The following is a 12180-nucleotide window of genomic DNA, read 5'->3' as shown; positions in this document are numbered from 1 at the left end:
CGGCTCTTTTAATTATTGCAACGATAAAATAAGTTACTTGAAGTTTGGTATGTTTTAAATGAATTACCTAATTCTGAACGACTGCTTTCCGATACAGTCCGGTCACAGGCCTAGTCAGCAGGTTGCCAATCCAAGTATCAGGGTGGTCAAGGCTCGATCAGGTACTGATCATGCAGTTTTATTTACGCGAAGAGCTTCTCCACATAATTCTCTTTCTTCTTTGTGGCTTTTAGCTATAATTATTGTCAGTGTTATTATGCGGTTATTACTGCCCAATCCGTCAATGTAACTCATCTATCATAGTCAACTAGGCACGGCGAGTTCTTGATTCAGAGAGGATGCAGGACCGGGCGGAAGGTTGGGGGGGGGGGGGGGTCGAAATGAAGTAGGTCGATGCATTCCATGTGTCGCAAAGTCCCGAACGCTTTTGTAGCCAGTCTCTTGTTGTTACCCATATTGCGACCTACGAACGGACTGTGCCGTGCTAAAAATGCAGGAAGTGTTCGCCTTACCATAAGGACGGCAGCAATGTCATGGCCAAAACAGGAATCTATAGCCATTTCTAAGGTATGCCTAGAGCTAGTCCAGGCATTTCAGATGCAAAACAGCGATGTTTGCTTCTACTGCCGTAGTCTGCTGTGTGTAGATCTCCGCCAAAATGGACCTGTTGTTGATATCTCGACTAAGGTGTACCTTTGCCAGGACAGCGATTTATCGTCTGGGTAATGGCTTGTGTGGTAGAAGATATCTAGGGTGTGCTGAGTTGAAGCTCGAGGTTTGACTTTTACTCGGCACTGTGAACAAACCCATTCGCTTCTGCTATGTCAACTCCCTCTTACCTGCTTCCATTGTGTGTGGGCAGAAAGACAGGACTGCTGGACTCTGCACTGCATCAGGGTAGCTCAGCTAATTCCACAGTGAATAATACCGGTTAGTTCGGCGAAAAGCACTACAAGTATCGAATCTCTTTAAATTGCCACCGAATCCTCATTTGGAATAGGTCGCTGCAACGAGCGCCTGGTTCTTGCAGCCTGTTAACCAGTGCAGGTAGTAGGTGCGCTTAAGCACGTAAAACTATTTGTTTTTGTATAAAAAAAAAACATTTATTGCTAAGACGAAACAATCGATTAAGTCTGACATTAGACCTGCAAACATAACGTACCGAGCTAAAAACGAAAAGCTGGATCGTTTTTTAGTAAAGTTATAGGCACTTTGACGTCTTTGGTACAGAACGGTGGCTGGGTCAGCTTGGTTAAACGTTCCTGAGTGAAATATTGTCCACTTCTCCCGTTGTCTTCATCGACTTCGTCGTCGTCGTAAAGAGACAGAACCCAGTGTCCCAGTGCTATATCGATTCGCTTACCACTCCCGCAGTCACTATCCATAGTTAGTAGCTGGTAGGAGTGCAACCCCACTCTGGTCCACTTTAACTGTCTCGAGTGACTTTGCGGCGCTAGATGGGGCAGGGACTGCGTGAGACTGGGGCCTCACGGTGTCGCAGGATCCCGGATCCCCTCCTTGATGCTAGTTCCCTCCCTAACGATAACGACCTCGGCGATATTTGCTCTCCAACTATTTCGCCATTCCGTTGTCAGTGCAGTCGATTACAACCCGGTGTACTGGCCATTGCGCACGCTACGGCATCGAGCCTCCCAGTGGTGGGTGACCAACCACACTCTGATGTGATTGAAGTGTACAAGAAGGCAGCCGGACCTATATTGTCCTTACTAGCTCTACTCGCGGCCATTGTAGATTGAAGTAGTCATAGACGCTACATAATAAATCTTTAATAGTTATCCCTATCTCTAACACTGTAAGCAGCTGTGCTAATTGCGTTGGCAGACGCTAACGCGTCACACTACCTATAGAGGTCCAGTGAAATGATTGCAAAGTAACTGTCGAAAATCATCCCGTCTAGTGCTCGAAGCTTCGTTCACCGGACGATATCAATAGTTTGTTCCGGTACATTAAGGGACTAACGTAGGCTTAATTTCATATGACTGAATAACATTCAAATTAGGCGCCCTCTATATAATTAACTGGCATTTGGATGGAAGAACAGCTACTTCGATAAAAATAATTTCGTATTTTTAATTCGATTCCATATCAAATTAGCTTGAGCTACCTGTACAGTATTTCGATAGACAGGGCCAGCGATAGTTCAGACACCATAAAGCCTTCAACAGTGAAAATTAAATATTAAAATCATCTTTACCACGTATTCTGCTGTACGCCTAAATGACTTGCCGAATATATAATTTGCTGAACATGGGCTGTGATCGGCCAAAAAAAACATTAGGGATTATTTAGTTCACTAGTGAACTGCAAATTAATTTTCGTCCACTTCTTTTGGGCACGCGCGTCTACGCGACTACCTGACGCATTGCCATTACTCGCAGGGAAGTATCGATTAAGCCATAAGTATCATCCAATGTTTCATGACAACGTGTAGTCAGAAGAGTTGTACGGACTCCAAATATCGAATTCTGAAGTAAACTAGGTATGTTATCCAAAGTACGCTACTTTAAGTAGGTGTCTATCGGTAGAATGATTTCAAGCTCCTGTCAGTGACTATACTTGGGATTCGGATTTTTCTTTGACGGCCCATTACCGGTAAATTTGCATCAGCTTATATCGATGCACGCGGTGCCTAAGCGCTGCGACTGAGCGTCGAGAATTCATCGACTCCCGGGATCGCCAAAAGCTGGCTGGAACAGGATCAGTTGGTGCATAGCGTCTTCATTGTAAACTCTCGTCAAAAGCTCATCGACGCCACTTTTTTCAATTCCGGCTCTGAGTGAAGCTGGTAGTTGTTTGGAATTGTCCGTGTTGAATACCAATGTAGAATCTAAACTATCGAGGAGGTTTAGGTGTTAAGCAAGAGTGCTACTTCTCTTGTGGGTCTGGGATGGACAGTTAGTTTCCGCTGGTTGTACGCGTCACGATATCAGCGCATGGACACGTAGTACGGTCAGTGCTGAAGTCTCGACTAGAAACGGCCAGCAGACTGACAGGTTAGGAACTCCACCCGACCGAGGTCGGGGTAGGCTCGATTGAGATGTTGGTTGCGGGCGGAACTACCGGTGATTCCGCACCCTGAATTCTAATGTTCTCTACACGTCACACATACATAGATACATTCCTCACACATCCAGCCGCGCATACAAAGGCAGCTGGCTATATGTGTATATCAGCTACGACAAGGAAGCGTGCACCATAAGTCCACACGTAGTTACTTTTCACAAGTTCTCCGCGACCATTACCAGAGGCCAACCCGTAAGTACAGCACTTGGACACCTCGTTAGCGACTTCGCAATCGGAAACATCGCGCATTTCATCTCTTATCGTGCAATACTCAAAGGCGCCTCGCGCGCAACAACAGACACGATCCTTATCTGAACAGTGAAGCTAAAGGATTCATTGTATGCAATAGGTCTTCCCAACGCGTCGTCATAATGAAGTACTTCGTATCTGCGACGGCAACCGTTGCTGCATTTGCAACGAGTCCATTTTTGACAATTAGATTAACAAGCTGGAAACAGTGTGTCTGGCTTATCAAAATGGTACAGGTAAAGCCATCCTCTCCCATGTTCTTACGCTAATAAAAGTTGTTTCACACGAGCCGTAAGGGTGGAGATAATAGGGGAGACGACAGATTCGAACAAGTGAGGTAGATGCCCGCTAAAAACCTCTACAGCATAGTCGCTTGATATAGTCGCAAACTGAACCAACATCTAACGCTATTGTGTACCTACTTGCCTGACTATATTAATAAACCAAAAATACTGCAATATAAAGGAGAGTCAATTCACTCGGTTGATGGAGACATTTAGTTGATCTTTCTTGTATGTGTACGAACCGAACATATTGGTATTTACCAAGTCTCGATCTTTCTGTCTGCTTTTAATTTTCTATTTCCTTTTTTTCAATCACGTATTTTTATTTTCTTTTTTTTTTACAAAATATTATCTAATCGATTTTAGGATGAAGGCCAAGTGTCGCAAGCACCTGTCCTAATCAACGGGGCTCTTTTGAGGCTAACGAGATAACGACAGTCACAGCACAAACAGTTATTGGAGTATATGCCCACGTATAAGCTATCATGATTCATAGTTTACAGCCTTGACCCCTACGAAGACCGCATAATTGATACCACAAAAGGACACGTTTCTTTCTGTCGGAAGTCCATAGGCTTTATACTATTACGCAGTCTATTTTAGTTTAGCCGACATCTATTTTAGTTGTGCTTTGTGCGTTTCACCTGCTAGGTGGTACTCATTTGTGCCCTCGAAGGGCAAGTGGTGGAAAGTAGCTATTGATTGAACCACTGTCTTCAACCGGCCAACTTCTTCTATGAAAAGACGACCTGACGGCGACAAAGGTACTAGTATTACCTCTTTTATTTGTGGTGACAGGTGAAATCGAACCGGCTTCTGTTAACACAGGCTGTAAATAAGTAGCCGTTCTCAATATAAACGAAACCGTAATGAGACTAGATAGACAGGAAAATGTATCGTTTCTCCCATGTCCGCATACATATATGCTATAAATATCAATACGCCCCGATAATTCGATCAGTTGGCCGATATTAATTAGACGGATTAGTTGATCTCAGAATAAAACAATGGATGAAATATTGTTTATTGCTTACATCTACGCCATTCCACTATCCGATCTACGTGCATCAAATAGGGGAAGTGCTTTAGAGAGTTTGAAGCCTTCTCGAGATCAAAACATCTGATTTTAAACTTCATACATCGAACAATTCGCTATAGGCTGGTTGCACTTAAAGGTTGACCAGCTGTTTAAACAAGCTTGGCGAACTGATTCGATGCAGAGAAGATGACAGGCTGATTGCAACAACAAAAAAATTAAGTAATTATTAATTTTTATACTCAACGTAATAAAATATATATGGAAATTGCATTTTGTAAGTCATTAATTTGTTCATTTTATAATTTATTTTATCTTTGGCTTTCTTTTTAATGCAAGACGTCGCGTGACCTCATTTGTCCGAGGCTCTGAAGGTCAGGCGCTGACAAAAAAAAGCGGTATGAACGTACGTGCATGCGTGCGTGCGTGCGTGCGTGCGTACGTGGCCTGTGCTCTTGACGCAAAATGCGGTTTTCTGCGCTTGCCTACAGCATTGCGGCGTCCCTGCATAGAGAAAAAAGGAACGAGATCAACGGCGGAAATTTAATAAACCCACCTAAGATAGCTCTTACCTCCTCATCGCCTAGCAACCAAAAAGCTGTAATACCAGAACGACGGGGTCGGGAAGAATTCCGGTCGCTGTATAACCAAGCATCCGACAGGCCGAGCTGCTGGACTCTAACGTCTCAGAGCAAGACGGGGAGAGAGAGAGAGAGGAGAGAGCAGGAAGCCGTTGGTTGAAGGTGTCAGCGAATGGCGGCAAAGCGGGGGACTTTGCCGTAACGACGACGGGGCGACGCGACGCGACGCGCCGCACCGAAGGTCTCTTGAACTGGGCCTTGAAGAGGTTCTCACATGTTTTTTCTCAATCTACTCCAATTCCTTTCTTGCGGGCTCGTTTACCTCTGCTCGCTGTGCCGTTCGACGTTGTACTCCAGCCTTTTTTACGCATCAGTTTCTCGAGAGTTACTGACGCAAGCAGAGGAAACGAGGCAAGGAAGAGGAAGACTTTTTGATCCGTCAAGACGGGTAAGGGGGTCCTAGCAGACGGGTGAACGGGGTCGTGGGGAGAAGGGTCGAATATGACCGACCCCATTTGGCTCCGCCCATTCCCTCACCCCTTGACGGACGCGTGAACGGCTGGTCGAAGAGTTCTTGTGACGACAGGCAACGGCGCCCTGCTTTTCGCAGTGGCGGCAAGTGCGCACAGCGAGAAAAAGACAAAAACGGCGCTGGTTGTGGCAGGACTTTTTACGAGATTGTTTCTCCAAGCTAGAATTTACTCGCCCGTATCACTCAGGTAAAAAAGGAAGTGCCGATGCATAGAAACGATACGGGAGCTACATGTGAATACACAGTGCGGTGAGGCGTATGATCATCTGCAATAGAAACAATCGTGTTACCGATACTGAAAATATCATTGAGAAATAACATATCGCAGTATATACTTAGCTTTAGGTGATCTGCCAACGATAACAGGCTAGCAAAAAAAATTGTGGGCAATTTAGCTGAGGAGAATCAGTCGCCACCGAAAATCTGAAACGGGAAAATTACTGGCACTGCTATCAAGCTCTTTGGCGTATAGTTGCCGGTTGAACTTGCGAAGGATCTCGCAATAGAGATGGAGCATATGAGGTAGACTTCCCTGGTTAGTACCCCGGGAGTAACGATGACTGCCATTTCTCAAAGGCGGGCTGGAATGATTGCTGGGGTTGAAGGTGAAACAGCCAGGCTTAAGTGAGCTGTGAGGTGATTGTCGTCATTGCGGCAATGATAGTCAATATTCCGGCCGCCACTGTCGGACGGAGCTAGCGAGAGAAGGGCGCAGACGGAGAAAGTGAACAATGGTCCAGTCATAAATCGGCCTTTTCAAAACTGAAGACGCGCGGCTGATGAGCGAGCGGACCTGAGCAGACTGGATGCGCAGTCGAGGAATTTTGATTGAAAAAGCTGCCTCCCTCAACGCTTTCTTTATGCGTTCAATATATTCTGATGCCTGTATAGTCTTGCTCGTTTTGTTGGACTCCTGGCGGTGGGTAGCTATGTGGGATTGCGTGTGTGACGGGAGGGGCTGGCGGAGGTGCTGCTGCCGACGGCCACAGCGGTCGCTCCTATACACACTCGTTTCCGCTTGCTCACCGTCAACATACACCATACATCATCCATTCAACACTAAAGCGAAAAGCCAGGCGGGCGTCTGGAGAAACTGCTTTATGCCGCTGCCGGTGGTGTCTGACCTGGAGGAGAGATGGACTGACGGACGGACAAACGCGCGAAAAAACGAAGCTTGGGCGGAGATGATGTTAGCCAGTTAGCTGCTGCCCTAACGTTACGAGATACTGGTGGGGACCCTTCTCGGCCTCTGACTGCCCTACTCACGCTGCTGCCTCCTAGGCTCCTCCTGCGACTGCTGGTGCCAGCGACTTCGTCGAATTAACGCAGCCGAGCTCCCTTTGCCTTCCCCAGCTTCTTCTCTCCTTTCGCAGTTCTCCGCTCTCCTGAACCCCTATCCCGTCGCCCACTCCTCCGATAGAACGCCGCGACGTGGGTTGAGGAAACTGCAAGACCGGGGTTATTTTTCGCTTCCTGTTCGCTCCCCAACCGACACAGCTATCTCATTGAAAAGCAGAACGAAGTAAAACCGAGACAAAAATACGAACTAAATATTAGTATATATATTTGTCGTATAATGCATGTGTGTGCATATGAGAGATTAGGTCCGATAAACGAAATGTAGAAACGAGGGGAGGCAGAAAGCTGCAAATGGTAAATGGACGAAGGAGAAGATCCTATATATGGTTTCAAGGAAAAAGGAACCGGCGCGAAGACAGTTGCTCAGCCAAAACAAGTAATGACCCCAATAGAATGGTGACTGCGGATAAGATTGAATTGAGCTCACTGTAAGGCTTCTCGTTGCCACCTGTTGAAAAAGATATTTCTACTGTAAAATGATCGGCTCGTTCGCGTAGCAGGCAGTCAGTTATCTTGTCAGATAAACGTCGAAAACTAGGCAAGATTAAACTATTTCAATATATTTCTCTTGGACATACGACTTGTTTGTTGTATCCAGATAATCCAACGCATCGTTGTGAAACACAGTGATAAACGCAATACGTGAGGGCAATGTTAATGTCTTTCTTCAGAAAGGACACAGCAAATATCTGCTTAGGACGCGGCCAAAGGTTGGTTGTGTTTTGGCGATACCTTGTATAAATAGTCCGCTGAATCTGATTACCTTTTTACACTAGGCTTCATGTACACGGAGAGGCTTCACGCATAGCGGTAACTCTTGCATTAGTATAATGATTGTTAAAAACTAAGTATTACCTTTGTGTTAATAATGTTTGATGTTTCACAGGCGAGAAGCCCCATAAATGTGCTGTTTGTGGAAAAGCGTTCAGTCAGTCATCGAATCTAATTACGCACAGTCGGAAACACACTGGGTTCAAGCCCTTCGCCTGCGACATTTGCGGTAGAGCCTTTCAGAGGAAGGTCGACCTACGCCGACACAAAGAGACGCAGCACACGACGCAGGGCGGTGCTGGCGCAGTAGTCCTCGGAGCGGCTGCAGCCGCGGCCGCCGCCGCCGCCGCTGTCGTAGCTGGAGTAACTGGAAACGCCCTTGGCGTTGGGGCCTCTGGACAGCTTGTCCATCTTGCCCACGCGCCACCTACTACAGGGCCAGAAGTGCTTCAGGTTCCACATCCCGTGCCGCTTTCATTGACCCTTTAGATGCCCTGTGATTATAATGTGTCCAGGGAAGCGTCAGGCAAAACGCAGGGAAACTCTCGGCTATAGACAATTTCTAAAGCGAATAATGTGGCAGTTAGTCAGGAGATGTGAATCTTACTGTAATGTATTTCAATTCTTTTTACGCCGCCTTATCGGGTGGGCTATAAGCAAAAAGGAGAGGTGAAACTTTTCTCATTAAACACATGTCTATTTGAATTTTAATAGAGCTCAATGAAAAGAAAAAACTAAATCCAATGCCTTTTCTAACTACTCTTTCCAATCTATAGCGTTGCCATTCGAATGCTTTTCGAAGAACAAAATCTCATGGTCGTGTTATGTGATGAGGAAGATGGAACGGCTGATACGCAGCACCTATTATGGATGAGAGTGTATATAATGCCGGCCAAGTCGATAAGATCGAATAATCTGGAAAAGTTGAGATAAAACAAAGGTATGAAGGTTTCTAGTCTAGCTCTCTGTGCTCGTGTCTATTTGAATGTAAGTGTCATTGAGTAGCTGGCTGATTGTGCGTGAACGAATGTCAAGTGAGTACATTTGTACGGTAACGGATCGACAAGACATTGTCGGACGTCATTTCCTGTCTCAAACGGCCATGTTTGTTTTCATCTCCTATGATGCTGCTATCTGCATTGCATATTTATGGACCTATGAACCTATGCATGTGCTATACAGTAAGCACCTGTAGAGTACCGAGGGAGCAGGACGAACAAACTACGGCAGCGCGAACTCGCGAAACAGATTCCTCCTTGCTGATCCCTTTGCGGCTACACTACTTGTGATATGGTCAACGGTAATAGCAGTGAAAGAAAACAGCGGCCTACCATCCTTTAAAAAAGGACCCAATGAACGTATATACACGTATGTATGTGCTTGTATGCGTGAGCGGGTAAGCGCGAGCGTATGTATGTATGTATGTTTGTGTAGCTGTACATAATAACGATTTAAACGGCAGCGATTCGGCGTCGTTGAAACAAAATCAGTGGTTACAATAGAAATATGTATTCATTTATGTCGTCTCGGCTGGAAACTAGATTGTCGCAATTGAGCGGGTTAAGCGGCACGAGCAGCCCTGGGCTTACCTATAGGAACATTTGGTCTCTTCTGGCTTTAAGAAACCCAGCCATGGACGAATGAATGTACGATTTTTGGTGTTTACACAGAATAATTTCTTGCTCGTAATCGCTAGTTGTATCATTTGAATGGCAAAAAACGTAGCATTAGCCGAGCTGCAATTTATCGGGTTAAACTTCCTTGTGTTCAGGATGAATGATCATTTGAAACCATCAAAGCTTCCCGCTGGTTCTTTGCGTGAATGACGATATTAATACGACAGCCATCATCTTCACATAGTACATAGGGCAGGAAACGACTTGTTTTGAAGTGCGCTTTGCCCCTATTGGAATGTATAGGTTATTCGCAGAAAACCAGCAAGGCTTTTAGACAATTCGGGTTTGGCTGAAGTATACCGTCAGGCACGATAAGTCAGCTAACCCTATACGGATACGCAACTGGGTTACCGCAAATGTTTGTCGCGAGACGAGGGCGCAACATGGTGTGCATTCCACTGGGCCAACATCCACGTCATCGAGAGCGGATCACCTGACAATAAGTTGTTTATTGTACAGCAGCAACGAAATCATCAGACGACGAATCATGTGACCATCATACAGCGTTTGTCAATGGCAAAGGACGAAAGAAAGCAATGAAGACCTCTTTTTTAAACCACGAAAACTTGGCTCTGCTTAACTCGCAGTATCTCTATCGCTCGTTGTATAGAAATAAATAGATTCCATTAGGGCGCGCACAGAGATATCATTCCCTTAAAGAGCATAGCAAATGAGCAATGAACAGGTGTTTCTTCTTTACCCATCACTGAAATCTTGATTTGTGAATAGGATGCACTAACGATATACAATGCTTCCATATGATGAGACGATGTCTTGTCACAAAGATTATCGAAAAGATGACTTATTTTGGCCGGATGTGCATTTGCTTCTGTGTATAGAGCTACTACTAATGAATACTTTTAACATATAAATAATATCGATAAGGACCCATATGTTAGGAGTAAGCAAAAGCCTATATATTTAGCATGTTTTGGCAAGGAGCCAAAAACTATGCGGCAAGTCGCTTAAGCTTCATGTGTAGTGATGGAAACAATATTGAGAAGATCTTCGGCCTATGTATGCCTGAAGAGTATATAACTCTCGTTTGCTTATTTTCACTATATCGGTGGACGACTATAGTAATATATTGTTGTGTGAGTTTATTAATGAAGAGAACGCATCTACCAAAAATAAAATGTCAATAATATGTCGCTGTTATTTAATGCTTTTATTTAACTTAGCTGTAACAACTAGCTAACGTTACATTAATTTCGTGAGGAAAGGCCTGACCTTCGCCTATCCATTGATGAGGTAGGTGCTTCGTCCTATGCATTGGGTCTGCACTTACCTGGATGCTTCCGGTCGGCTGACATGAAATTATCGTAAGTACTTCGATACATTCTAACCTGAAGGTACTAACTTGCAACCCGGCTAAGTGCTTTACGTTGACACGATGTAGAACCGACCATTCTAGCGTACAGAACCGTCACAAAGAAATGCAGACTGTTGTCGGTCTTAGTCAAATTACGGACTTCAAAGCTATTCACCTTACGTTGTAGGGGATTTTTGAATTTATCGTCTGGTGGTCAAAGATTTATAAGGCACACAAATTTTAGAGATGATCATGGTTGTCTGATACAATTCTTGCAAACACTCGAAAGAAACCAATATTAATAATTATGTCTAAACAACCGGAAATCCTTTATCAATCAATCCAGATCCTAAGGCTAGCCATCACATGATGAATTTTATTACGTTCTCATTTATTACGGAATAAAGTACGGATTTCAATCTGTTCCCACAGTACATACATAGCGGGTTCTTTATTGAGGTACATGTTTGCATTGTAGATAGGGCTCTGTAATGAACTACGCCCATTTCGAATCAGGTTAAACGTTCAGTACTAGCAATAAGTCTAAGCAAAACTGGATAGCGTGCCTTATTGAATAAAGAGAGAAACAAGAGGCAAACGCGGCTTCATTAGCCTTTTTGAATGTTCCAATGGGACCAAATACAAAGTCCTGTAAAATGCTTAAAAAAGCCGTAGTGATTTATCACCGACGTTAATAGTGTTGTTACCAGCGCAGGGTAAAAAAATTTCACCTGATCCTGATCAGCAAACGCGGATGACAGCGATGACATCAGTAATAGCGACGACAACGAAGAACACTGCTACTCAGAACCCCAGAAAAAAAACGCATATCTATTTCGGTGGATGCGGCCAGCGCCATCACGGCGCACTGCCGCCAGCGCCAATTGGTTGGCTAATAGCAATTGTTCTTTATCATCTTGTAAAAACACTCTGCTGCTCCGTGGAGCTTTTGGGTCTAGTTGATAGCAGTGTGTGGGTCGCCGCTGGGTTCTATAGGTCTTTGAATAGTCTGTCTAGAGTGCTATCGTATTACACGCGCATGACTGTGCTGACGATTGTTATATGCTAATAGTTGTGTTTGGGACAATGAATAGAGAGAGCTGTTGAGTGAGCGCTGGGATAGATTCTTTGTGCTCAAGGCTGGGCTACCATAGTGCAACAAAGTGCCAGATGGAGGTACCACAGGACTCGCATCGCACTCGTCACAGGGACCATCACCCCTGCAACGAGAAAGCTAGAAAAGAACGATTAAAAACGATCTATCCCAACTCTGAGTGAAAAATACACACTATATAT

The 12180-nt window shown here is 44.8% G+C and overlaps 1 protein-coding gene across 4 annotated transcripts in view; it reads left to right on the top strand.

Moving 5' to 3' along the window:
- Positions 1-10719, top strand: part of LOC111248207 (uncharacterized) — a 69225-nt gene extending 58506 nt beyond the window's left edge. For 3 of the 4 annotated variants that reach the window (XM_022800126.2, XM_086989544.1, XM_086989550.1), the window contains exon 4: positions 8012-10719. In XM_022800126.2, coding sequence (XP_022655861.1) covers positions 8012-8385 — 374 coding nt within the window. In that variant the 3' untranslated portion in view covers positions 8386-10719. Of the gene's footprint in view, positions 1-4268; positions 4975-8011 lie in introns of those variants that run through there. The other variant, XM_086989558.1, reaches the window with a different exon arrangement.
- The last annotated feature ends 1461 nt before the right edge of the window (positions 10720-12180 follow it).

This window comes from Varroa destructor, unplaced genomic scaffold (genome assembly GCF_002443255.2).
Source record: "Varroa destructor unplaced genomic scaffold, Vdes_3.0 BEIS01000001.1, whole genome shotgun sequence".
Classification (NCBI taxonomy): domain Eukaryota; kingdom Metazoa; phylum Arthropoda; class Arachnida; order Mesostigmata; family Varroidae; genus Varroa; species Varroa destructor.
The sequence above is the reverse complement of the archived record's forward strand: the minus strand, read 5'-3'. Positions and strand labels throughout refer to the sequence as shown.